Source organism: Lethenteron reissneri, chromosome 47, assembly GCF_015708825.2.
Source record: "Lethenteron reissneri isolate LAM-NWPU_2019-01 chromosome 47, ASM1570882v1, whole genome shotgun sequence".
In the NCBI taxonomy this organism is placed as follows: Eukaryota; Metazoa; Chordata; class Hyperoartia; order Petromyzontiformes; family Petromyzontidae; genus Lethenteron; species Lethenteron reissneri.
In genome coordinates, this window is record NC_083825.1 from 9,634,766 (window position 1) to 9,661,897 (window position 27,132).

The 27,132-nt window shown below is 50.4% G+C and overlaps 1 protein-coding gene across 1 annotated transcript in view; it reads right to left on the bottom strand.

Moving 5' to 3' along the window:
* The window catches only part of ZSWIM8 (zinc finger SWIM-type containing 8), a 32,104-nt gene extending 15,813 nt beyond the window's left edge, over nucleotides 1-16,291 (bottom strand). The window contains exons 1-11 of the mRNA XM_061571394.1: nucleotides 15,096-16,291; nucleotides 14,707-14,838; nucleotides 13,179-13,358; nucleotides 11,814-11,997; nucleotides 6,554-6,652; nucleotides 5,955-6,079; nucleotides 5,544-5,799; nucleotides 5,065-5,241; nucleotides 4,286-4,559; nucleotides 3,162-3,451; nucleotides 1,266-1,489 (exon numbers count right to left, since the gene is read on the bottom strand). Coding sequence (XP_061427378.1) covers nucleotides 1,266-1,489; nucleotides 3,162-3,451; nucleotides 4,286-4,559; nucleotides 5,065-5,241; nucleotides 5,544-5,799; nucleotides 5,955-6,079; nucleotides 6,554-6,652; nucleotides 11,814-11,997; nucleotides 13,179-13,358; nucleotides 14,707-14,838; nucleotides 15,096-16,142 — 2,988 coding nt within the window. The 5' untranslated portion in view covers nucleotides 16,143-16,291. The remainder of the gene's footprint in view (nucleotides 1-1,265; nucleotides 1,490-3,161; nucleotides 3,452-4,285; nucleotides 4,560-5,064; nucleotides 5,242-5,543; nucleotides 5,800-5,954; nucleotides 6,080-6,553; nucleotides 6,653-11,813; nucleotides 11,998-13,178; nucleotides 13,359-14,706; nucleotides 14,839-15,095) is intronic.
* Nucleotides 16,292-27,132: the final 10,841 nt, after the last annotated feature.

Here is a 27,132-nt window from a genome sequence, read left to right on the forward strand (position 1 = left end):
GTGTAACACGGGGTAGGGTGAGGAACACGGGGTAAGGTGTGTAACACGGGGTAAGGTGAGGAACACGGGGTAAGGTGAGGGACACGGGATAAGGTTGAACACAGGGTAAGGTGTGTAACACGGGGTAAGGTGAGGAACACGGGGTAAGGTGAGTAACACGGGGTAAGGTGTGAACACGGGGTAAGGTGAGGAACACGGGGTAAGGTGAGGAACACGGGGTAAGGTGTGAACACGGGGTAAGGTGAGGAACACGGGGTAAGGTGAGGAACACGGGGTAAGGTGTGAACACGGGGTAAGGTGAGTAACACGGGGTACGGTGTAGAACACGGGGTAAGGTGAGGGACACGGGATAAGGTTGAACACAGGGTAAGGTGTGTAACACGGGGTAAGGTGAGGAACTCGGGGTAAGGTGAGGAACACGGGGTAAGGTGTGTAACACGGGGTAAGGTGTGAACACGGGGTAAGGTGTGAACACGGGGTAAGGTGAGGAACACGGGGTAAGGTGTGTAACACGGGGTAAGGTGTGTAACACGGGGTAAGGTGTGAACACGGGGTAAGGTGTGAACACGGGGTAAGGTGAGGAACACGGGGTAAGGTGTGAACACGGGGTAAGGTGAGTAACACGGGGTACGGTGTAGAACACGGGGTAAGGTGAGGGACACGGGATAAGGTTGAACACAGGGTAAGGTGTGTAACACGGGGTAAGGTGAGGAACTCGGGGTAAGGTGAGGAACACGGGGTAAGGTGTGTAACACGGGGTAAGGTGTGAACACGGGGTAAGGTGTGAACACGGGGTAAGGTGAGGAACACGGGGTAAGGTGTGTAACACGGGGTAAGGTGTGTAACACGGGGTAAGGTGTGTAACACGGGGTAAGGTGTGAACACGGGGTAAGGTGAGGAACACGGGGTAAGGTGTGGAACACGGGGTAAGGTGTGGAACACGGGGTAAGGTGTGTAACACGGGGTAAGGTGAGGAACACGGGGTAAGGTGTGAACACGGGGTAAGGTGTGAACACGGGGTAAGGTGAGGAACACGGGGTAAGGTGTGAACACGGGGTAAGGTGTGAACACGGGGTAAGGTGAGGAACACGGGGTAAGGTGTGTAACACGGGGTAAGGTGAGGAACACAGGGTAAGGTGTGAACACGGGATAAGGTTGGACACAGGGGGAAGGTGTAAAACACAAGAGAGGTAGACGAAGCGGACGGCACAGCACAGCATGAGGGGGCGGCACTTGAGCGCCGCCCGTCCACACACGCATGGCACCTGCTCCTTGCACTGCAGCAGCGCGCGCTGGATCTCGTTGGGGTTGAGGGCGTGCGCGTGGGGCAGGCAGCTGAGCGCCAGCTCGGCGGCGGCGCGCACCATGTTGGGGTCGCGGGCGCGCGACGCCCGGTCGGCCAGCGAGGCCACCTCGGGCGGCGTCAGGTGACCATCCCAGCACTCCACCAGGATGTTGAGCGCCGCGCTGCCGATCTCCATCGCTTGGCCTGCTCCCGCGCGCACATACGGGCACACACGCACCGCACATCAACACGGACGCCTCTTGTTGTGTTTTTTTTTTAAACGTCACGTGTGCACGTTGCTTCAGTGGACCCAAGCTTGGGCGGTAGGTGAACAAATAATAATAATGACATTTATAACACGCCAGATTTTGCAGATAAGTCAACAACTGAGCTAAGCTCCGGGCTGCTCGAAAGCCTGACTAGACAGATAAAGGCCTTAAGATGTTTCTTCAAAGTCAAAGTGCATTTGATGTTGCGGATGTGAGAAGGGACAGAGTTCCACACCGACGGGACGACAGCAGAGAACCGAGGTGAGGCTTTAACAGTCGAGACATTCCCGTTCTTTTTTTCAAGACACCACGGACGTCAAAGTTGACTTGCAACGTTTTCTTACCTCCGTTTACCTCTGATTAGCACGGTTGACAACGTACGGTGCGAAAGAAGTTCAACAAACGTGCAGTGTTCCACCCTAACTCGAGGTCTATCCTTTGTCCGTCAACCTTCTGAGTGCCACTCCCAATGCCTGTGACAATTAAGTCGCCTTCCACCATGCGGAACAGCATCCCACCCCTCTTACCGATCACGCCAAGAACACTTTTCTGCAATGTCATATTCTAAACGTGCAATTTGCTTAGTCTATCTGGCCATTAAGTTCTTGGCATTCTCTGTTTGAGCCTAAATTGAAAAGCCAGGATCTTATTTTAAGTAATAATATGTTTTGCAACATTCATTAAGTGGCTGTCAATCAATGATAACTTCCCCATGTTCATTTGAGCATGAAGACAATTTCACTTTTCAGAGATGCAGCTTACCAATTTACAAAGTAGTCCCGTGTGGATAATAGGTTAATATGCCTTTGAAATCAATACACAACACTCTAAATTAAGGATGCTTCATTACATCACGCAAGTATGCCGTTTAATTAAATCTAAAGTCACTGTGCACTGCTTGGACCTGGCCCATCCAAACTCAGCGGGCCCATGCTCTGACAGTTTGACTGCTGCTGCTGCTGCTGCTAAGGCTGCTCAATTGTGAAAAGCGACCTTGCGAACACTGGGTTGCAGTACGTATATTAATTGGATTACAGGCATCACAGAGTTGTAGAGCCTCCAAGCGAAACATACGAAAATAAAGCAGCTGCGGATGCGTTCGTAATAGGACTTGGCACTGTAATATTAATTTAAATCGCTTGTCAACTGACACTTTGCATTAACGGAATACGAAATAAAAGTTTGTTTTTATTATTTATTTTGTCTCCTTCCTTGTTCTTTTAAAGTAACATCATGGAACGAAGCATCCAACCAGCAGTGCGCTTTACCACACACTCCTGCCGCATGGTAGGCAAATTGATGTTCACTCTCGGCAAAGCTGTAATACACCCAAATGTAGTAAAAAAACTAATTTGACAACATTGGTTTTGAAGTGCCGTCATTGGCGATTCAGGGCGCCGAAGACTTCCACTTCTGACGATGCCCACGGTCGCACGTGACGAAAGCTCGAGAGAAGATGTAGTGCCCGATACGCGGCCTAACCCCGACGGCCACGCTCGGTGCCACACGCCTGGAAGTGATCTCCCCCCAACCCCCCCCCCCCCACTATAAAAACACAAACCCACACCCGCGCGCGCGCTCGTTCGCAACGCGATCGTCGGACGAACCCGTGATCCAGGACACGTGGGAGGAGTAGGTGCGCGACAGCCAGTTTGGCGACACGAAGTTGTGCAGCCCCAGCGCGTAGAGGCCGATCTCGAAGGCCGACAGGTGCAGGTTGCGGTGGGGGCCCTGGTGGCCGCCGCTCGACGAGGGGTGCGTGAACAGCGACGTGCTGCTGTTGCCGCCGGCCTTCACGAGCACCGTCTTGGCCAGCTCGAAGTAGAAGTGGGCGGCCGCCTCCGAAGGCTGATTGGGCACGTGGGGTGCGTGGCACTCGGCCCGGCGGCCCTTGTAGCTGCGGGCGGGGCGAAAGTGGGGGTCAGAGAAGGTCTGGAAGGACCTCGGGGTTGGCGGGTCGCGCGGAGACGAGGCTCCGGATGTGCGTCGTGAAATAACCAACCCAACAGCACGGTTGGCTACGCACGGTGCCAAGGAAGTTCAACATACGCACATAACCGGGTAAGTGGCGGCACAGTATAGCGAGGAGGTCTCTGAACTATTTGTTTGTTAGTATGAAAGTGTTATTGCCATGGTGTGTGTTAATGTATCCTTCAAAATGGAAAAGACTCAGTAATTATAATCACCTGCCTAGCTACAGACATGCTCATCAACTTACCAATACCTAAACTTACCACTCATATGCAAACATCCATCCACCAACAGCTTCCCCATTGCAAACACGTACACATAACCCAACACCCAAACGTATTCATCTGAGAGCACTCAAAGATTCCCCCGTATAGCCTTAACAGACTGTTGTGGCAAGCGCTGTAAGCGAGCATCTATGAAGGCCGGCACAAGGGGGTGGATGGCCAGCACCACACAACGCCGCCTGTCTCCACCACACCAGGCACTTAAGGCCGAGTCAACCTAGGTGAGGCCAAGGACCAGTTCAGATAATAGTCACTCGTGTTGGCGGTGAGCGTAAATAGAACTCGTCGGTGTCATAGCGCAGCGCGCTAACCGCTACACTGCCGCTCCCCACAACAGCACTCGCACCCTCACAACAACACCCAAACTTGCTCTCAGAAGAACCCACACACCTGCCGCCTCCTCTCCACACACACACACACACACCAGGACCCCGGGGGGGGGAGGAGAGAGGGAGGCAGGTAGGCTCCCTCCTCACCGGATCATCTCCCCGGCCTTGCTGCGCCCACTAACGGCGGGACCCCCGCCGCCGACGCCGCCGCCGCCACCGACCCCGACGGCGGGGCCGAGGCTGCCGCTGGAGGAGGAGGAGCCGAGCGAGTCGCTCGAGCTGCTGCTGATGCTGTCGCTGTCCTGGCCCCGCGCCCACGACGTGCAGCCCCAGCCCCCGCGGGGCCCCGCGGGGCGGCGCGCCAGCGTCGGGGAGCTGTCCGACGTCGTCTCGGGCGCGCTGCTGTCGATGCTCGCCATTCCTGCGGGGCGGGGGGAGGGGTTGTGCGGTGGGTGGAGAGGTGGGCGGGGGGGGTGAGAAGGGATGAAGGTGGCAAGGAGTAGAGAGAAAATGGGGGATGAGACGAGGTAGAAGGAAAGGGAAGGAGGGTAGCGGGAGATGTGAGGGAGCGGGAGTGTGACGAGGTGAGAAGGGACAGAGGGAGGTGAGTGAGAAAGAGGGGAAATAGGCAGCGAGGAGGTAAGAATATCAGGAGTGAGGAGGCAGTTTAATAAGGCCTCTGAGAATTCTGTGAATCGTTGCGAACGTGGGATTTATTGCGTGCTTATATAATGATAATTATATTCATGATGATGCCGTGTAGACGACCTCTGGCTATAATTTGAACTCCCAAACCTGCCCACTTCAAGTGGAGCAACCGAGCGCACGGCTCCACCTCGCTCGTGACGAACTGCGAGCGGCGCAAGCCGGGAACGCAACGCACAAATCCGAGAGCCCTTGACCCCGTCGACTGTGCTGCTGCTCACCCGTGTGCTTCTTCTTGGGCCGGACGGGCGACCCCCACGAGCGTCCGTTGAAGACGCCGCGAGACCCGAGCAGCAGCCGGCCCGTCACCTTCCCCTCAGGCCGACCCGAGACCCCAGTCGCGTCCGTCGCCGTCCCTGCAGGCCCATCGGCCACGCCGCTACGCGGCTGGGCGCAGTCTGCAAAGTGACGAGAAAAGGACAAGGAGGCAGAGGGGGTTACGGGTCGGAGGAGGTAAGGGTTAGGGGTCGGCATTGCAGTCAAGAGTCAAAGTGCCCGACAAAATAGACGGGCGGTTGGCGGTGGAGTGAAGCGTAATTGTCAAATCGCACCTCCAATTATCACCGCTGGCTACGTACGGTGCGAAAGAAGTTCAACATAAATACACATCGGTTTCCGTGGCTGGGTTTGCCATCCTGAGATTCGTCCTATGGGGATGGAGTCTTCAGACCCTGCAGCTGGCGGTTGGCTCTGAACACACCTTGCTGTACAAGGCCCTCTTGGAACGTGTCGGAGGCGGCGGCAGTCCGCAGGGGCAGGGCGGCACTCCCAGCATTCCCGGCATTTCCCGGGTGGTTGCCGTGGCTACCCCCACTGTGGTGCAGCGAGGACGCCGATTGGCTGCCGTGCTTGGAGGGCGACTTCTGATTGGCAGGCTTGCCGCCAGACGAGTAGAACGAGCTGAGGGTCTGCGGCTTGTGCGTCGTGCTCTCGCGGTCCAGTAGCTTGTCCAGAATCTGGAAGCAATAAAAGAGAACTCGTCGGCTCGAGACTTCTCAATGTCACCATTCCACCATTCAGTGGCGACGGCGTGAAGCCCACGTTCTCGGCGGAGCTGGCCAAGTGCTTCCACACGGCCGAGTAAACCAACCGCATCCGCCCCCACGCGCACCTTCTTGAGCTTGGCCTGGTCGTCCTTGTAGGTGATGAGCAGCGCGAGGGCCAGGTCTCCCTTCTGCCTCCGCGTGCCCTCGCACAACAGCGGGTGCTCCGCCTCGCTCACTGTCGTCTTCAGGCCTGGGGGACGCGAGGGCCAACGAGGTTATTGTCCGTCGAGCCGTTTGTCTGTCTGACGAGACATCCATCTCTCTATCTGTCGATCTATACATGTGTCTATCAGGTTGTACATCTGTAAGTATTTATATTTTTCCTTGAGGATGTCTGTCTGGTCGCATCATGAGCACAGATGTATCAACTGCTGGAAAGAGGATTCCACATATCATTGCCATCCTTCACAGACATCATCATCCGTTCAGGAAATGCGTACTGCCCAAACGTAATTACTTTGCTTAACAGTCCACATGCACCCAATGTGCACGTGCGCTCTGAACCACGTGTTCCTCTTTCTGCCCCGCATTCTAAATCCGAGGACGCATCTCTCCATGCGCCTTTGTGTATTTGTCACATTGTCAGTTCCCGTGTCTCCGACCCGTATGTCACGGCTAACATAGACCGCACCACGCAGTGCCGACTATACAGGAGGGCGCATACCTAGAGCGGTGATGGCTGCTTCAAAGCCCAGCTCCTCGTCTCCCGGAAGCTGCGAGTTCCTGTTCCGGCTCGGAGGTCTCGACCCGGTGGATGAAACAACTACCACACAACAAAGACAAAGATCCCCCGTGTAGCCTTAACAGACTTTTGGGGCAAGTGCCCGTTTACAAATAGCATCTGTGAAGGCTGGCACGGCACACGAGGGGGCGGGTAGCCAGCACCACGCCCATCCGCCTTTGTCTCCCGAGGGGTGAAGTTTACACATCGCACCAGGTACTCATCTTGAAGCCGAGTCGACATAGGAGGGGCCCGGCACCGGTTCAAATAAACGCCACTGGTAGTCAGAGGGAAACAAACTCGGGTCACCAGGTTCATGGCTCAGCATACTAACCACTGCGCCATACGCACATACAGACAGCCACTGGCAAATTAATGGCAAAATAAAAATGCACGGAGATGAAGTAGGACACAAGATCTTGAGCCGATTTAAGCCCAGGTTCTAGACCTTAATTTTATTTCTCTGCTACCTATAGAATAACTAGACCTACGCCTTCCGTTATAGCTCCATGAGACACAGTCACATTTATTCATGACTAGCGTTACATCCCGGCTTCGCCTGAGACTTGGATTCTTGTCTTGGATTAATACACGGCCTACACGGAGGGTGGGGGGGATGCGTGACATCAGCAGGCACACTGCGTGATGCTGCCGCATGCGGGTGACATCACTAATGTGACATCACAGATGTGACGTCACCGCTCACTTACCGTGCAAAATATATCCATTATTGCGCCCCCCCCCCAAAAAAATAATACAAGTCTATTTTTATACTTTTGCATTGTGTACAGTCTGGAAACTACCCACATGCCAAATTTCAAGTTTGTTGCCTGTCGGGAAGTATGCTAACCATTTCGAACAGACACATTCACAAATTTGCCTTTCATAGATATAGATAAATCCACTGGATTATGGTGGTTCTGCAGGATTACTGAATTATCCAGCAGAGGGCTCACTCTGCTCACAGATCGTCTACTCAAAAATAGACGTGTTTCAGAAAGAGTCGTTCTCATGTAATGCTCATGGGTTGCTCATCCGACAAAGGAATCACATGCTGCCGATAGCACACACGGCTGGCTTTAATGGAAAGACAATTTTCTCATGTTGCCGCCGTTGAAACTAAATACGTGTCGTTCTTGACCACTAATCCATCAGGAAATAACATGAAATTATAACAAGCTCACAGTATGGGTAGCGCATCAGAGAAACAACATCACCTTCCGATTAAGTAAGGTTGTCTACGTATGGTGCAAAAAAAGTTCAACATGCATACATCCTGCGGAACAATTCAGGTGAGGGGCAGTGTCCATCTGCAGTGGAGACCCCGAGTCTGAGACAGTCGTAGAAACAACTACTGCTCCACGAGCTCAATGCCACCCATGGGGAAATGGTTCTACTTAGAGATACGTGGAATAGACTCGATGGCAGTTAAAGCAGAACAAATGGGTTGGGTGGTATGATGTGGTGGTTAGCACCATCACAACCCAAGGGATCAAAGTTCACTGGATTGAATCCAACCTCAGAAGCACCTACCCAATAATGAGAAGAAACACGATTAATCAATGGAACGTGCCAGCCGGTGATTCTCATGCTTGTAAGAGACTTTGGCGATGCTGCTTGCAGAATTGGTCACCTTGTGTCCGTGTCACGTCTTAGGAGAGAACTGGAAGACATCTCTGAACTGTCCCATCCAGCATGCTTCTGGGATATTTAAGACCCAATGCTCGAGTGGAATCGATGCTTTCTGGCTGCACACGGCCGCTTAAAATCTATAATCGGTGTTATCACGATGATGATATTCAGAGGCAATACTAAGAACAAAACAAAATGGAGGAGCAGTGGATTGCGCATTGAACTATGAAATGGGTGGGTTCGACTCTTCGCCAGGGCTATATGCAGTGGGTAGTGACATCTGATCCGATGTGGGACCACCCCCTCTATCAACGTGCACTCATCAGCATGGTGAAGTATGGTCAAATAACCACCATGACTCACACAGCGTGAGGAAGGCTTTCATCCAGCGCAGTGCACTCACAAAGGGACCTGCACTTGTTGTCGTTGTTTCACACAACTAACTAAATAAACAGACCTCTGTTCATCAGTGCTCATAAAACCAAAATACATTAAGTTCGTTGGACCTTTAGAGAAAAATGTATTTAAGCAGGTACACCAGTCTCAACCGTCTGAATCTCATCAACAGGATCAGGCCTATTGTAATTGCATGCTGCTGCAGTGTCTCATGTTATTGGCAAGAGCCATCCACTTACGCTATAGGACTGCTTTTGGATGGCATGTCCTCAATTAGTCTTCAGCATGGGAGTACATTTAATTAGTGTCTGGAGAAAACCCACGTAAGTGTGAATGGAACATTCATTAAAAGCTCCACGATGCAGATACATTTTGAAAAGCCTACTTACTATACGGCTTCCTCGTTGCTCTGTAGGTAGGTAGGTCAAAAACAAGAGAGCCCCAATCTCTGTGCGATTCATCAAATCTTCACTCCTGATCGCTGAAATATTGAACCAATCTCTTGACAGCATACGTGGCAAGCAATGGCATAACGATGGTGACCGTCTCGTGCAGACAACAGATCGCGAATATTAAAGCAAGGCAAAATTACCACGACTTCTCTACCACTCTAAACAGGCATCTGGCTACCTTTGTAATTACCACAAAAACTCTATACTAGTCTGTCGACAACCGTTGACCTGGTTTCGTAAGCAGGACGGGGGTCAGTCGTGTGTTTGCGGAGACCATAAAATCTTGATTCGACGCTATCGTTACTGCAGGAATCCATACTCTTTTGTTCTTTCCGTAAAGTCAAGTAGACAGAAAAAAAATAAGATCACAACGTTTCGATCGCAACACAAGCAATCGTCATCAAGTGAGACAAACACAGCAGAACTGTTGAGGCGGTTCTCCTGCGGAGGCAGTTCTCCTGCTGTGTTATGTCTCACCTGATGACGATTGCTTGTGTTGCGATCGAAACGTCGTGATCTATTTTTTGTTTCCATCTACGTGACTTTACCAAAAGACCATAAAATGTTCTACACAGGCGCACACGACGGGCCAAACGGGAGAGCGGGACACTCCACCACACTCCTGCCAGCCAGAACGTCAACAACTGTCCCCGCGACTTCACAGGGACAGTCCCAACCGAGATAAATGACAAAACCTCCGCAGGTGTCCACATGGCTCTGTAGGCTTCAAAATCAAAACGTCAGTTTCTTGACATGACACTGACTGCCCAAGTGGAAGGGAAAACATATTTGTATACATGCTGCTGGGGAAAATCTAAAGCTGTCATTTTGAGTGCTGAACTCAGTCAGGTACCAGTGATTGTTGTATTCCAATGGGCTGAAGTCAAAAAGTGGCACCTAACGAAGAGTTATCCTCTTGCCTTCTATACTGTACAGGCAACAGACCTTTAAATCTCACGGCCGTTTAAGCAAAAACAACACTGCCGTGCAACACACCTTGCAAACCAAAATCATCCGTGTCAATGTTAATCATTGTCATGTCCACGGAGGCTTGGCTCACACCTGCCGGTACATCCTTATTTGCATTTAATGTTTTTTTCTTACGTTAAACACAATCTATTTAAAACTTTGAATGAAGCCTCCCCCAATGGGAATAGTGCTTTGTTGCTAGGAACGGAGCGAAAAGCGCCGTTGCCAATGGTGAACGTGTGCGATGACGACAGTGGAACATTATGAGCATTAAGTCAAGCCTCACGGTGATTTGTTTCCGTACGGTTTTCAGAGATGCCAATTATTGGCCACTACGGGACAGCGTTGAAAACACGGGGGGGGGGCCTAAGGCCTGAATGTGAAAGGTGTCTACATTCAATCTCAGTGCTGAGCACTTTTCGTTGTTGGGAGCTGCCATCAGAAGGACTTTCCATGAAACGAATCTCCCTTCTCCAACGCGCATCCGCAAGTGACGCTAAGGACTTGTGCTACATTCTCACAACCATTAGAAAGCAGATCCGAGCCACGCTGGCCTAGTCCCAGGATCGCCCAGCGTGGCTCATTTCTTATATAACCACTTCAAGAGCCACAGTCCTGCGGCCTTGTTCCTTACCGCTGACCCCCCCCCCCCCCCCCCGTCTCTTCCCTCCATGGCCGGAGGAAAGCGATCGAAACAAAACAAAACGATTGTTTATCAAGCAAAATACGCTTGCGGCTAGGTTACGCTCTTATTATTTTTTTATGGCTTTCTTCGATGATTTTAAACAAAAAGCACGGCCATGATGTTGACCTCCTGACGGAGAACCTGCATTCTCTTCTGGGTCGCGGAAGGAAACACAATTGACAATTCGCACATCGAGGTGAAGAGAGGCGAGCAACACGAGTGCGTCGACCGACTGCCGGGTGCGTTTATGTTTGCAACTTCATAAGAGCACCGACCACACAGAAGCACTGGTGGCAGAGGGCGAAGGACGTCTGTGGAAAAAGAGCTTCATAGCTCATTGGATTTCTCCAGGATAAAGATTCTAAACACAGGAACAGTGAGCGAGAAGAGTAGAGGCAGACAAGGCAGCATCATCGATATTGTTATGAGCTTGTGATTGAATTATATCAAGAAGGTTTTGATATTGACCTGGACTGCTGCGCTTGTGGCTAAAACGTTGATATGAAGGGAGCTCCCAAGTAGTTGTGTCATATCTGATCCCACGTGGGCTCTTCCCTAGCACAGGGTGATGGCACTACTCTGCGAACGTTCTGAATAGATACGTTCTCTTGACATTAAGCCGAGAGCACAAAGTGCAATATCAATTTGCAAAAAGACAACAAAAACATCAATCACAATAATACAGGTAAGAACAATTAAGTTTCCCAATCTAGACTACGTAAGCTGTTGGGGCTGCTGCTGTTAGCAAGCACCTATGAAGGCCAACACGGGCACAAAGGGGTGGGGGTGTGGTGTGGCCAGCACCATGCCCAGCCACCTTTGAAGTTTACAAATTTAAATTGGGACTTAAACAGAGGCGGCCAGGTTAATAGTGGAGAGAGCTGTTTACATACCGCACCAGGTACTTGTACGAGTCAATTTTGGGGGGGGGGGGGGGAGACCCAGGACCGGTTCAAATATTCGTTATCGATGTTTGCCGAGAGCAGAAATTAAACTCTGGCCGTCCAGGTTCATAGCGGAGAGAGCTAACCTCTACACTTCCGCTCCCCACAAGCACACGCGCACGCACCGGGAGTGCACAGCACGTCGAAGATGAAGCTCGCCAGCATGAGGGGCAGCACCGGACGGTAGTCGCAGAACCCGCCGTCGCGGATCTGCTCGGCGCGCTCGCGAATCACGCTCATCTCCGTCACGCCCAGCGGGATCTTCTTGAGCAGCCCCATGATCTCCGACTCCTGGTAGGCCAGGCGAACCTGGGGCACGCGACGCAAAGCGCGTGTTGGTCAACAGAGCTGCCTCGTTTGAACACGTCGCATTTCGAACGTGATAAGTCCGCGGGTCGAGGGACCTCAGAGGTATCTCTGCGACATCCGCTTCTACGGGCATATTCACCACAGGCCCCTTGGACATTCACCACCGACAAACACTCGCCCGCTGCTCGCATCTCCCATCTACCTCTCTCACCCATCTTCCCCACTGAAGGGCTGAGTACCCGGCACATGAGGAACCACACATGACGAACGCCGCAATTAAGCGAGAAAGAGCCTCCCCACCGCCCTCACGCCTCTCCCTGCCAGCGGAACGCGCCACGCGGTCGTGACGGATGGCGCAATTAAACCACCCGCGCACGAGTGCTCGCGCACGGTACACCCAGAGGCGCGAGTGGCGATCAAAGAGTCCGCGGCCTGTCGTAGATAGCGGTGAGTGGCCTTGAAGAAACAGCCCCCCCCGTGAGGTGCAAATTATTTGCTCTGTTGACGTTCCAAGATTTGAATCCTCCTCGTTTTGGCTCCTCAATCCGCGTGATGACCACAGCAGGTGTCACTCTACTGTGACTATAAAAAACTCTCTCCCTGCGAGTAATAGGTTCAGAGTGGAAGGATGTGCAAGTCGATGGGAGCAAGGCAGAGCGAATACAGGATTTCTCCCCAGATTGTTCGGAATTGTTTAACAGATGTCTCTTGCAATTATTTTAGAAGTTGACACCAAAAATGGTTGATTTCTAACAAATGTAAAAGTACATGACAGCTATCATTAATTTGAATGAAAATTGGAATTGCTACAAAAATGTAATATTTTATTAACTTTAAACTGCATTATTTTCAATGTAAAATTACGGAACTTTTCATCGCACGCCGAAACGTCGTGAGAATTTTTATTTTATTAACATTTTTATTATTTTATTACTTCCCTTCTGCGAGACTTTACCGAAAGAACCAAGAATATGATTCCCTGCCGTCACGAAAGCTTTAAATCGAAACTTACCTATCCCTTAACACGCGCCACCACGCCATACCACCCAGCACCTCTACACACCTTCCTACCCTTCCGCACACGTCCCCTAGCTACCCCGTGTCTCGTCGACACCGCTGCCCGGTGCGCTCAGGTCCACATTTCTCGGAGCGCCCCCCCCCACTCCCCCCCATCCGCGAACCTCCAGGGCTTTGGTGGAAGCCGGAGGCCGCTGCAGCTCCAGGGCGAAGAGGCCGACGACGAAGGCGAGGCCGTGCAGCTCGGACCGCTCGCTCAGCACGGAGATGAGGAAGGCGGCCTTGGAGAGCGTGCTGGCCGCCAGCAGCGTCTGCCGGTGCGTCGACACCTTCGCCTTCTTGCCCTGCAAGCACGCGGCGGGAAGGCGGAGTGGCACCGGCCAGTGTCTGGCGTGACCGATCGTGGTCGGGGAGGATGTGTGTAATGTATGTGTGTTGAACTTCTTGGCACAGTAGAGGGTACAGCTGCGTGCATCTCAGTCAGTCAACCCATGGCACCTGGGTCCATCACGTAACCTCCCGTCAGCGAGCCTTCGACACTTCACGTGGCCTCGAGGTGCACCTGGCTTAGCACAGGCATCGTGGTGACGTCACTGTCACTTAGTGGCGAATGGCTTGGTTTAACTTATTTCTCACGTACGTAGTCAACCGCAATAATCGGAGGTACATGGGAAGGATGACAAACTAAACAAAAAAAACTGTCCGAAGGAAATACGTTTTCAATCAATTGAATCTGAATATTTATTTGTACCAAAGGAATCCGATGATAAAGCTCTTTTTCACAGATGTCCCGTAGGGGCAGGTCAGAACGTTACAACAAATAATACAAAAACACGATGAGTGCAAAATATAGGAAAGGTAAACAAATCACTTAGAAATTCCATAGCTCAAGTGGCTTCTTAATATCAGAATGAAGAGCGTTCCAGACAGCCGCAGAAGCGCATCTGAAAGCTCGCGATGCAGTGACCGTTGTTGTACGATGGCGAGCCAAAATCCACTGCGAGGACGACTGGAGTCATCTCAACATCAGCCTTAGTCGAGCTGAACGCAGTGCTGCATTCAGCGCGCTGGACTTGCGATCCAGAGATACGATTTCCCGGCCCGGCAGTTGAAACAAGGGGGCAAGTCTCTTAAATCCACCCCTCCGCCACTGTCCACCCAGCAGTATAAATGGGTACCACACCGCAGTAGATCGGCGGATTGTGTGGCGGGGTAAATCATGGGCATTGCTACCTCTTCAAAGACGTATGGCCAGCGTGGAATAAGAGGCCAAGTACCCTCTACCGAGGCAATCTAGAACACAATCTAGCAGATGCCCTTCATCCAGCAGTGGCATGAGCGAGCGTTTGCAAGGCTGCAACTTTACCTTTGTCTCGTTGAGGAAAGTTTATGCCAATATGTAGAAGGAATGCCGATGATCGAATCACTGTGAACGTGGCCCATCTCACCATATCTGGCAGGTTGGATCCTGCAGCATGCTTGGATGGATCACCAAAATGCACTGCTGGTTTTCATAAGCTTGTGGATGGGCACAGCTCCGCAAATTATTAATATTAATTTTAGAAACTTCCCAAAGCGTTTCTCTTTCCCAGAAAGAATCAGAATGTTTATACCCCACCACATTTTGGATTGCCCTCTCTGGCCTCCAGGCCAAGCCGGGGACAGGGCACTGTTTGGCATGAGGGATCTCACCTTGGTCTGCGGCTGCTCCACTTTGAGATCAGGAGGGCTGCCCAGGAGCTCGTTGGCGAGTTCGATGGCGAGCTGGCACGCCTCCGCCGCATAGCCGTGCGAGTACAGGGCCTCGGCACAGGCGAACAGCACCTGCGCACCACAGGATGGAGAGCATGTGCAGGTTTTTTTCTTCCATAACCCAGCCATCTTTGGCTTCGCACAAAAACGCATGCTGTGATCACATAACCAACTACAAGACGATGATAGTGATGATGACAACGGCGACGATGACAACGATGATAACAGGGATCTCAAGATCTCACCAATTGGAAGCCACCGATCTTACATCGCAGCCATTTTGCTCGCGCTGAAACTAACTAAGGATTATTCAAACGTGGGTCCCGCACCTCCATGAAGCTCTCCAGCTCCAGCGGCCGGACTCCTGCAAACACGTCTTCTTTCTCCTCCACCACACTCTCGGGCGGCTTCTCCTCCTCCTTGGCCGCATCCACCGATATGTAGAAGTACAGGTTGTAGTCGTCCTGATTTTCCGGGGGAACGGCCACCCCCTCCACACGCGCGCCAACAACGGGGGCGGCGGCGGACGGCCCCGCCTCCGGTGTCGCCACCACGGCCGCGCCGCTCTGCAGCCCAGCAGCGTCCCCTTTCACCGTCCCGTCCGCCTGCTTCGGCTCAGCAGCTTTCACGTCACCCGCGCCGTCGCCCACCACCGTCTCCTTGCCGTCTACCGACGCCGCCGCTTCGCCACCGCTATCGCTGGACTCGGAGCTGGATTTCAGGAGCTTGCCCGCCGCATCCGTGCTCCGCTTGACCACAGCCCCCGCCGACGCGGATGCTGCTGCTGCTACTGACGTCGCCGCCACCGCCGCCTTCCCGTCGGAGCCTTTGTCGGACGGGTCTTTGGGGCGGCCCTTTTTGAAGGCGTCAGAGGTAGACTCGCCGCCAAAAATCTCGCCATCTGAGGCGAAGGTGTTGCAGGCCTCGGCGCCGAGCGCCAGTCCGCTCTCGTCCGGTCGCAGCTCCACCATGTCCGGCTCGAGGCAGCTGTCCCCGTCCTCCTCGCTGCTCACCGCGCGCTTCGACGCCGCCTTTCCGGCCGCGATGCCGCACGCCGACTTCGCCGAGCCGTGCTTCCCACGGCCACAAGCCATGCCGCCCGATGCCGCCGCTACCGGCGTCGCCGTCAAAGCCGCCGCTGCCGACGAGGCTTTCTCTGCGGCATCCGCGCCAGATTTCAACTGGCCGGGCCTCGAGCCGTCTCCTGGTGAAACCAAGGCGCTGCCACCGCCGCCACCGCCACCCCCTTTCCGCTTAGACACGTCTTTTGGGCGGACGGAGGAGTCCGTCGAAGGCGGGCTCTTCAGCACCGCCTTTGCCAGCTGTGCGGCAATGGCACCGTCCCTCACCGCCGGCATTTTTGGCAGCAGCGCCATCCCGCCATCGAGCAAACCCTTGCCGTTGGCCGAGGCCGCCACCCCAAAATGCTGCCGTGGCTGCAAGTGCTTGGGGCAGCCCGTGACGGTCAGCTTCCCAGTGCAGGCTCCGACAGATGATTTGGAGAAGCCAAGCGAACCTGGCGGTTTGGGGCAGCAGTTGGGCGAGGCCGACTTGGGCCGTCCGGGGACCGTGGTGGTGGCTGGCGCCGGCGACGGTCTGCACGGAGGCTTCTTGTCGTGCGGAGCGGCGCCACCGCACGCTCCGTTCACGCCGCCCGGACCGCCGGAGTAAGGTGATTCCAGGAATGGGGCACACTTGCTCCCAGTTGAGGTAGCAGGCCTCTAGCGCCGGCTTGAAACCCAAGAAGAGGTGCTCCTGGCTCTTGCGGGACTGGCCCCTCTTGGCCACCTCTAGCACGCGCAGGTGCCACTCGCGGAGTCGCTCTGAAAGCTCCAGGCGTCTGCGCAACGATGGAGAAACGGCGCCCGTTAATGCAGGCACTGCATAAGGGTACCGTCAGCCAAGCACCACAGTGCTGTCTCCGCAAGCAACCGCTCGCAAGTCCACTGGCCTTAACAAACCAAGCAATTATTGAGCAATTGTAATTGATCTTTTTACAAATAGGGGCCAGTATAATGAATCAACTGTGCCGTAATCCATCACAATTAAGATTGTCTTCCACAATCAACTGATCAAAATTAGACTGGCATCCACAAATCAACCCAACACAAATCAGGATTCTACAGAATTAATCAATAACAATGATTCTCTCCTCGACAATTACAACCATGCCAGCCACCACAACCAAACAATCATTAGTGGAATGTCCTTCATATTAACCAACAGCGAATCCTCGAGCAAAACCCATTCCCATAACCTCAATACTTACCCCACCAATAAACCTAACCCCATCAATGACCCTATCAACCCCAGGCATTTCATGACCAAATTCCAAGCCTGGCTATGTTCAGCTGTTATTGCAGAGATATAGACTGGTTGAAATTTGTCTGAAAGTTACCACCAAGAAGATATGCATCAAAATTAATGTCATGCCCAAGAGTAAAGTAACATTAGCATATCATTGTCATACCTAATGCAATGCAAATCCCTTTGTTAATCGACGACGGGATGATGGCCTCTCCATGGTTGCTTGACCACACTTCACCACACTGCTCAGTGTGGGTTGGTGCAAGGACGGCCCAGCACCGGTCCGGATATCGCCCACCACGGATGTGAACCGTGGCCAGGAATCGAACTCGGCTCGCCGGCTTCATTGCACAACAAAGTGCACCGTTACGCCGCCCCTTCACCCCGTCTACTTCGCGGGAAAAAAACTATTCAACTAATTTTCAACTCAACAATTTTGTATTCTACCAGGTGAGCTATGTAGCTCTTTTTCAGAAGCGACCTGGCCACAAATGATCGCTCAACGAGGTGGCTTATCGTGTAGAAATTTATAGCAGCCACATACTCGAGCGCACGTTTTTAAATTTGGAGGGAAAAACCGGAGGACTCGGAAAAAAATCCACGCGACCAGTGGTAGAACATGCCAAATCCAAATATACAGGCATCAGGGTCGGGATCGAACCTACGACCTCCTGTATACGAGGCAAGGTAGTTAACATCTCGCCACCGTGGAAAAATGCACTGTGCATCTAACCCAGCCAAGGGCATTGCACATTTAGCTAACAGGTGTATGTATTTTGACCTCCTCTTCCAAGCTGGCCAAACATCATCTCGCCACCGCGGCGAGATGTTAACGAACATATTCTCGCGGCCGTGAGAATCGATTGCGAGCCGAAAGGTTCGTCACCTGTGGGGGCTGACGGCGGGGTCGAGCACAGCGAGCCGCCACAGCGCCGCCGTCTCGTCGCACATGCTGGCGCAAGCGTGCGCCGCCACCTCCGACTGCCCGCTGCTGTTGCCGTGCCGGCCCGTGTGCCCGCTCGCGCTGTTGTGCGACGCCGACGTGCGCACGTTGTACCACCACGCCGCGATCTGCAAAAGCGCGCGCCGACGCCAATCACAGAGCGTCATCGTCCACCCCCAAAGTCAAGGATCCCCCATATAGCCTCAACAGACTGTTGGGGCAAGTGCTGTTCGCAATCACCTTGAAGGCCGGCACAGCACACGAGGGGGTGGGTGGTCAGCACCACGTCCGGCCGGCCTAGTGGCGATGTTTACCCAGTCTCCCGAGTGGCGATGTTTACCCACCATACCAGGTACTCATTTGAGGGAGAGTCGACTTAGGCGAAGCTCAAAACCTGTTCAAATAATCGTTACTAGTCTTGGCCGTGAGTGGGAATCGAACTCGGGTCGCCGGGTTTGTAGCGCAGCACGCTCTCTCATCCGGCTTCACAACCGACAAGACAGGTACCCACAAAGCGATTCGATCCTTTACAGAGTAGGGGTCTCCCAATCGCATACAGCAGTGACAAAATGCCATTTACCACCGTGAGAATGGCTATTATACTGAATGAACGACCATTATAGCGGATGAACTGCATATACATTTATATATCGGACAAATGGTCGTTAAAGCAAATGATCGACTAATATACAGAAAATATAGCCATCGCACTCAGGGAACTGCCGATACCGGCATAACCGCACGTGCTGCTTGCGTCACAGTCCATGGCATGTACATGCGCGCGTGTACATGCACGAGTGTACGTGTACATGCACGAGTGTACGTGTGCGCGTGAGAGTGTGCGCGTGAGCGGGGCACCTGCTCGCAAGCGAGGCACAGCTCGGTGAGAATCTCCAGCAGCGGCACGGCGTTGCTGTCGCGCCGCCGCAGCATCTCGCGCACGATCGACAGCAGGTTCCAGATGGCCTCGGGCTCGCGTCCACGCAGGGGCCGCAGCAGGCAGGCCCACTCGGCAGCCGCGGGGGGCTCGGTGGACGACAGGTACAGCGAGTTCACGTCGCTGGGAAGAGGAAGGAGTGGCGGGCGGGGTTGGGACGTGCGAAAGATGACTAGGTTACAAGTGGTGCAGCCCTGCACTTGGTTTCTCACGCCCCTGTTGGTGTAAGGACCTCTGCTAACGGAAACGTTAGCAGACATCTCCTCTATTGGAATTTTTAACCTTTTCTTCCATGCTGGCCAAACATCTATAAACTAAACTATAAACTATTTTCATTTTACCAGGTAAGGCCCACTTGAGCTGCATAGCTCTTTTTCAGAAGCGACCTGGCCACAAATGATAGCTCAACGAAGTGGCTTATCATCACGCGGAAATTAATAGCAGCCAAATTAATATAAAACGCATGTTTCTAAATGTAGAGGGAAAAACCAAACCCACAACCTCCTGTATACCAGGCGAGATGGTTAGATTCTCACCACTGTGGCACCCTATCTTGGAAGAGGTGGGGACACACACAATTTACCCCACCGCACGTGACCTGCCAATCACCTGGCTGGTGTTCCCATTTACTCTGCTGTGTGGACAGAGGTGGGAGGCGGGGGGGGGGGGCGATTAAAGACATTTGCACCGTTGTTTCAACTGCCGCACCTGGAGAATGAAGCGACAAACTCTGGATTGCAAGCCCAGCATGCTGACCATCATGGCACGGAAGCATGCCTAAGTTACACTGCTACGTGAAATTTAGCGAAGCGGGTGCGTACACACCGTACGTCCAACAGCAGCTGCAGCTCGCCACTTTGCGCTCGGCTCATTGTTGCGAGCGTCATAATTTTCCCCTTTTTCTGATTGAATCCAGTTGCTATCAGCAACCCACTCACATCTTTCACAAGCCTCCTACACACTCTCTGCTTTTTTGTTTATGGTCTCGTCCTTTCCCCGCACCTCCGATTAGCGTGGTTGGCTACGTACAGCGTGAAAGAAGTTCAAAATACATACACATGCCAATCCTGACCCTGTTCATAGCAGCCGTTGGCAAGTCCACTAAGCTCCACATCCACCCATTTATATTCGAGTTGGGCTGTACCTGTTTAACTTCCACTGTCTGACCAAACAGGAACAAAGACAGACAAAAACATACATCCCCCGTACAGCACACACAGACTGTAGGAACAAGTGATATTAGATAGCACCTATTAAGGCTGGCACAGCCGGGAAGCGAGGTGGTGTGGTCAGAAGCACACGTGGCCGCATTTGTCACCGATGTTGGCTGCAAGTGGGAATTAGAATGTTTATTTATACTGGAGGAATACGATGAGCTATAAAGCTCTTTTTCACAGATGTCCAGTAGGGGCACGGGGTAAGAACGTTTCAACAACAAACACAATACGCAAACACAACAGTAAAGCAAAGAACAAGAAATGTAAATCAGGTCACACATGCGCACACACATGCACACGCGCACACCTAAACACGATGGGAGAGGGCCCGCAGAACTTGTGCAGCGTCTTCTTGATGTTATCGCTGAGCGTGGCCTCATCCAGGTACCAGGTGCTCTGGTCCGAGGCGGAGGGCCCTGCCGTAGGATCTGTCACGTGACATCGCAGCATCGTGGGGGCGGGGGCAACCAAAGGAGATCAGATGTCTGGTCGGTCAAGATGTCACCACAGTCACTCCCGGCGCGTTCACCAACCCACAATGTCCAACGGTGGTGAAATATGGTGAAATAACCCCTCATGAACAGCATGGGGGGGGAGGCCCACAATAGATGTACAAGGCCGATGCATATTCTTGGTTCTTTCGGTAAAGTTACGTAGAAGGGAAATAATAAAATAATAAAAATAAAACCCACAGCAAGACTTCACACCTGATGATGATTGCTTATGTTGCAGTCGAAACGTCGTGAGAATTTTTATTGTTTGATATTTTTATTATTTTATTATTTCCCTTCTACGTGACTTTACCGAAAGAACCAAGAATAAGAATACCTGCAGTCACGAAAGCATTACATCAAAATTTAAAAGGCCTATGTATGTTTACATGTACGTTATTGTACCAGAATTCATGAAGCCTGTCTTCGCCAGGCAAATGTTTTCAATAAATACAATAAACCTGATATTATTTCTTACAATTTTTTATCTACGATCAGACACTAACAACTAATCCAAATTTTTGTATTTTTCTGCAGAAAAAATGTGTTGATGACTCGATTAATCTTCTTATACTTAAAAACATATGCATTTAAAAAATCCGTTGTTTATTGATTAGAAACAACGAAAATGTATTAATTTAATAGTCTATGAGGGGAAGCTTCTATCTTTTACCGTTTTAGAATTATTTAGATTTGAATATCATAAAATGCCTTTTTTTTGTTCAAAACCGCTTTAATCCAAAACATTTCCAAAAACAATAAAGAAGAACCAATGGTTCTCGCTACCATTTTATTTTCTGTTCAACGCTTTATCAAACGAAAAAAAACGCAATTTTATATTTTGCACGGTTTCTGTATGACACGCACAAACATTTTTACGGGGCACTTAAAATCGAGATTTGGGGGCCTTAAAATGAAAAATCTCGAATTTTCCCTGTGGTTTGAGTCTTTCCTAAAAGCTACCTATGTACTCTTTGGTTCTTTCGATAAAGTCACGTAGGTATAAAATAAAATAAATTAAATCACGACGTTTCGGGCACAACACAAGCGTCCGTCATCAGGTGGGACAACCACAGCAAGAAACAATTGCTAAAGTGGGCAAAAGGGCTGCTGCAACAGAAGGCCATTTAGCAAATTTCAGCTTTCTACCTTGCCAGGAAGTACCCTAGAGGTTTTTGAGACATACAGATGAAGGTCTTTAGTGATAGAGATAGATCCTTATTAATTATTTATTATTAATAAAGCACAATTCACAAAACAATGACAACTATGGGCTGTGTCTACCCTGCCCACGAGGATCTGGGCCTTCTGGACTTGCGAGCCCGACACTCGGCCCCGGGGAGCTAACCTGGCCGTGGCCAGCTCGGAGCTCTCGTACACACAAATCGGAATCCCTTTTTAATCTCGCTACTTTTTTTTCTGGAGAGCACAACATCCTCGGAGAAAATCTGCCAGCCTGCGTGACACAAGTAGCTTCCCATTAATAATGTAGAGCTGCTGACGGATATTTCTTCTCGGTAAATAAGGTACACACTGCTGGGCCAAGGAGCTACGGTTTCAAGGCATGGGTGATGTGGGGGGGGGAGATGTGAAGGTGTGGGGGTGGAAAGAGAGCGAGGCTCACAAACACCGCCTGCACGGGCAGGAATTAAACAGAATAGGATAACAGCTCCGGGTTTTCCAAAGGAACGTGGCAGCCGAAAACCGGCGTCTTGCCTTCATCCGATAAGGTCACGGGCAATGATATTTGGCGCGCATGTTTCAAGAGGCAGTGGTCTGTGATTGTGTCGGCTGGCGTAGAAAACGCGTCACGGGTAAAGCATTGTACGATTTTGACTTAAAGCTTTCGTGACTGCAGGAATTCATATTCTTTGGGTCTTTCGGTAAAGCCACGTAGATAGAAAAATAATAAAATTATCACGAAGTTTCGATCGCAACACAAGCAATCGTCTTCAGGTGAAAAAATATAGCGAGAGCTCCCGAGGCAAGAGAAAATAGTTCTCTCGCTATATTTGTATTATTTTTATATCTACGTGGCTTTACCGAAAGACCCAAAGAATATATTGTACGATTGTATTCCGGTAATTTTTTAAAAATATTATTAGAGTTATTTAGAATTGCCCGTGACAAAATGATCCAGAATGCTCCCAATCTCATCGGATCTTGGGAGCGAGGTAGGGTTGAGCCTGGACAGTGCTTACAAGGTTGACAACATCGTACAAATAGATTGCTGTTGGCCGTTGCGGGGCTACAAGGTGGACAGAAGAGAGCAGTGCAGCAACATTCATTGTTGTACTGTGCTTCTTTGCTGCCACGTTTACTATACTCCCTGCCTTCACCAACCCGCACGGTAAAGTATGGTCAACAAAAACCCCACAACCGGCATGGCATGGGGAGGTCCTCATGCGGCAGTACATTGAAAAATTGGCTCTACGTGTCAGCGTAAAAATTCTAAAACAAGGGGCGGTGCATGTCCCCGTACTCAAATGACCGTTGTGTTGATGCTCTACTCAATCAGAGGTGCTGAGCCAATGAAGGAAATTCCATATTCCCATGGCGGAAACCTGCCTCGTCTCTCTTCAGAAGACGACGACTATTTACATCGCACAAAAATAGCATCCACTTCACTGACCACAGAGGATTGATTAGGAAACTCGCAATGGCCGTGTCAGTGACAAATATCCAGCACTGCTGAGATGCTGGATTTAATTCCAGGCTTCAGCAGCCCGTGGTTAAATCAGGTTCTCAAGTGGAGAAAATTGATTATCTTATTGAGGTAACCGCAAAAAATGTACAAATTTATTTTTTGTTACACAACATGGCAGTCTAGATATAGGCCTACACAAGAGTGGACCATCCAGAGGAGAAATGCAACATTAAAGATGCGCATTAATTTAAGGCCAATCTCGACTGAACAGTCATCCACTGGCACACCGCCACTGAAATCGCCCGAGACCGACTGATATTGACAGTGATGAACAGCACATTGGACGAGGCTGGTTCTTCATCACTAGCCATGGTCTATCCACTGCTGCTTCAGGGTCAACCCATCTCATTCCTCCACAACGGGTTGTCCTCTCAAGGTCGTCTCCCTCGGTAGCCGTTCCATGCTCAGTCTCATCCGTCGACCCTCATGGCTGTTTAAACAATCCTACAACGTGATATTGTCAAATAACGTTGTATGCATGTTGAACTCCTTTCGCACCGCACGTAGCCAACCGTGCTAACTGGAAGGTTACGTTACGGGACCTTCAACGTCCCCTGCAATGCACCGCAGTGGCTGGATGTTATCTCCTTCGCCTGGTACGCAGGAGGTCAGGGGGTTCGATCCCGACCCTGACGATGCCTGTATATTTGAAGTGTGAATGTTTGCATGTTCTCTCTTGCCCTCCACATTTAGAAACCTGCGTTTCGACTGTGTCAACTATATATTACCACAGATGATGAGCCAAGTCGATGAGTTAACATGTGTGGCCAGGTCACCTCCAGAAAGGAGCTCATAGCGAGTTTGAATGGTGGGTACTTCACGGTAAATGACCCGGGCAACCGCTGGACTCCAACAGGTGGCAAACGTGCTTCCCGCTCGGCAATGTCTAAATGTTCTTGGTTCTTTCGGTAAAGTCACGTAGAAGGGAAGTAATAAAATAATAAAAATAAAACATAATAAAATAAAATAATATTATTATATTATTTTATTATTATATTATTTTATTATGTTTTATTTTTATTATTTTATTACTTCCCTTCTACGTGACTTTATAATAAAATAAAATAATATTATATGATTATATTATTTAATTATGTTTTATTTTTATTATTTTATTACTTCTCTTCTACGTGACTTTACCGAAAGAACCAAGAAGATGAATCCCTGCAGTCACGAAAGCTTTAAATCGAAATGTCTAAATGATTTGTATCGATGATTGCACGGGGCTCACACACGCGCACACACACAGGCAGTTACCTGGAGCCCCGCACACAGTGTTAATCGCCGTGCTCTGAGATGACAGGAGCTCGTCCAGGAGCCGTTGGGCGGTCGGCAGAATCTGTCCCGGGAAAGAAGAGGGGATACCGAGTCCACAGCAAGTCGTCGTGATCACAAAGTGCATACATTTATAACTGTATTTATTTATCTTCTTGGTTCTTTCGGTAAAGTCACGTAGAAGGGAAGTAATAAAGTAATACAAATAAAACATAATAAAATAAAATACAAAGACAGCGTCTTCAGACGCTGTCTTTCCGACAGACCAGTTCTTCACATGAGGACGGCTGCTTGCGTTATGGCCGAAACGTCGTGAGAATTGTATTTTATTATGTTTTATTTTTATTATTTTATTATTTCCCTTCTACGTGACTTTACCGAAAGAACCAAGAAGATGAATCCCTGCAGTCACGAAAGCTTTAAATCGAAATGTATTTATTTATTTCATACACGTTGAAATTCCAGTTGAGCATCGCTTTGGTCAAAGCAATTGGCTCACAGTCTGTAGGAGTTCATATCCCAGGAGGGGATAGACGTAGCACGTGACCACACGTTGCTCGGCCTGTCTGACATTTCCGTTCCGCGTGTTGGGGAGCTTTTGGGAACTAAATTGAAGCTAAATTTCGATTTAAAGCTTTCGTGACTGCAGGGATTCATATTCTTGGTTCTTTCGGTAAAGTCACATAGAAGGGAAATAATAAAATAATAAAAAATAAAACAATACAATTCTCACAGCAATATTTTTTTCTTGCTGTGGGTTTCACACCTGATGATGATTGCTTGTGTTGCAATCGAAACGTCGTGAGAACAGTATTATTTAATTATTTTATTATTTCCCTTTCTACGTGACTTTACCGAAAGAACCAAGAATATAAATTGAAGCTCCCAGCCATGTGCATCGAAACGTCTGACATGCGAAACCAAGCCACGGTACAACCCGACAACACACTGCAGAGCTACACAGCATGACCACGAGGACAGTGGACAGTTCTTCACTCGAGTTTTGAAGTCGCTTGCCACATTAGAACTGTGGAGTGGTAGGAAGTCACCAGTGGATAAAATGCCCCCCCACCATGGGAGTGTGGAATTTACACCACTTGCTCAGGTCACCAACATGAATTCTGGTTGCAGCAGGATGACACCGACTTTTCAGAATGACAATATTTATTTATACTGGAGGAATCCCATTAGCTATGAGCTATTTTTCCACAGATGTCCAGTCGGGGCGGGTCAGTGGAAATATGAATACATTAAAAAAACAAATCTCGTTCACCCGTTAAATACCTGTCCCATCTCGCTAATCGCTGTTTGTTTGTACACACCTCAGGGCATGATAACACACCTTGAATTGGGGAGTTGCACATTTCATGAACGCTGGCAGCACAATTGCCCGGGGCCTCGAGGTAAACTGCCTCCATCTCAGGAGCACAATCAACTAAACCGCTCATCAATGCAGCGCTGTGCACAGCACACACAAACAGGCTTCGTCCGAATTGCCCGCGTCCCTCCGCCTAATTGTCTCATCTCTCCACCTCCTTTGCGAACGCATGACGGTTTACCACCGGCGTGACTGCCGCACATATCCGGAAATGGTACATTTTTCCTGTTTGGAAATATTTCACTCACGGGCGTTTGTCGGCACAAAAAGTTGTGAATTATGTTTCCTCCAACAACATATATCCATGCCGGCTGGTGCAATAGACGGTATATTTGAACTCGCTTAGCAAATTCTAGGAGAAGTCTAACGTTACTGCACTATGTACCCCTATGAATATATTTATACCATCATTGTCACGATGAGATTACAAAACAGCGAATGGATAAGAGACAAAGCGGTAGTTACATAGAGGTCCTTTTAGCTACTTCAAATTTATTTGTTTAGCCGGGTAAAAAATTCAAGAGGCCGGGACAGTCTGCAAGAGCATTCGGAGACCATCAAAGCCCAAATGAGGCATTGCCAAAATTTGTGATTGACAAGTTCTGTGTGCCGTGCTGTAATTCCGTAGTTGTGGACTGGACATATACGCTGGACATATATAAACGGTGAGTTTGGCTGCCTTGGCACTCAATCAGTTTTGGAGAGAACCAATCTCTACAGACTATTTCCCACAAAGTGGTACACACTTTATTGACCGCAGAATTACGATGGTATGAGTCAACCCCCCCCCCTCCCCACCGAATGGTATATAAATTTGCAATGGTGCAGTTGCCAATTAAATACTCTCTAGCGGCATGCACTGGGATACTCTGTAAATGGCTTAACCCAAGCGATTACTGCTTTGGCATTTGCATCAACCTTGTACTTTTTGCCTTTTGGCGTTGACTCATCTATAGCAGCGGTGAGACAAAGCCAAAAAAGAGGCCGTCTCTGGTGTGGGCCAATCACTTAAGAACAATGTGCACACTATCAAATCACATTTTCATGTTTTACCACAAGTGTGGCTAATGCGGACTTGCAATATGCGTCTATTTGGTGTTTGAACATGTTA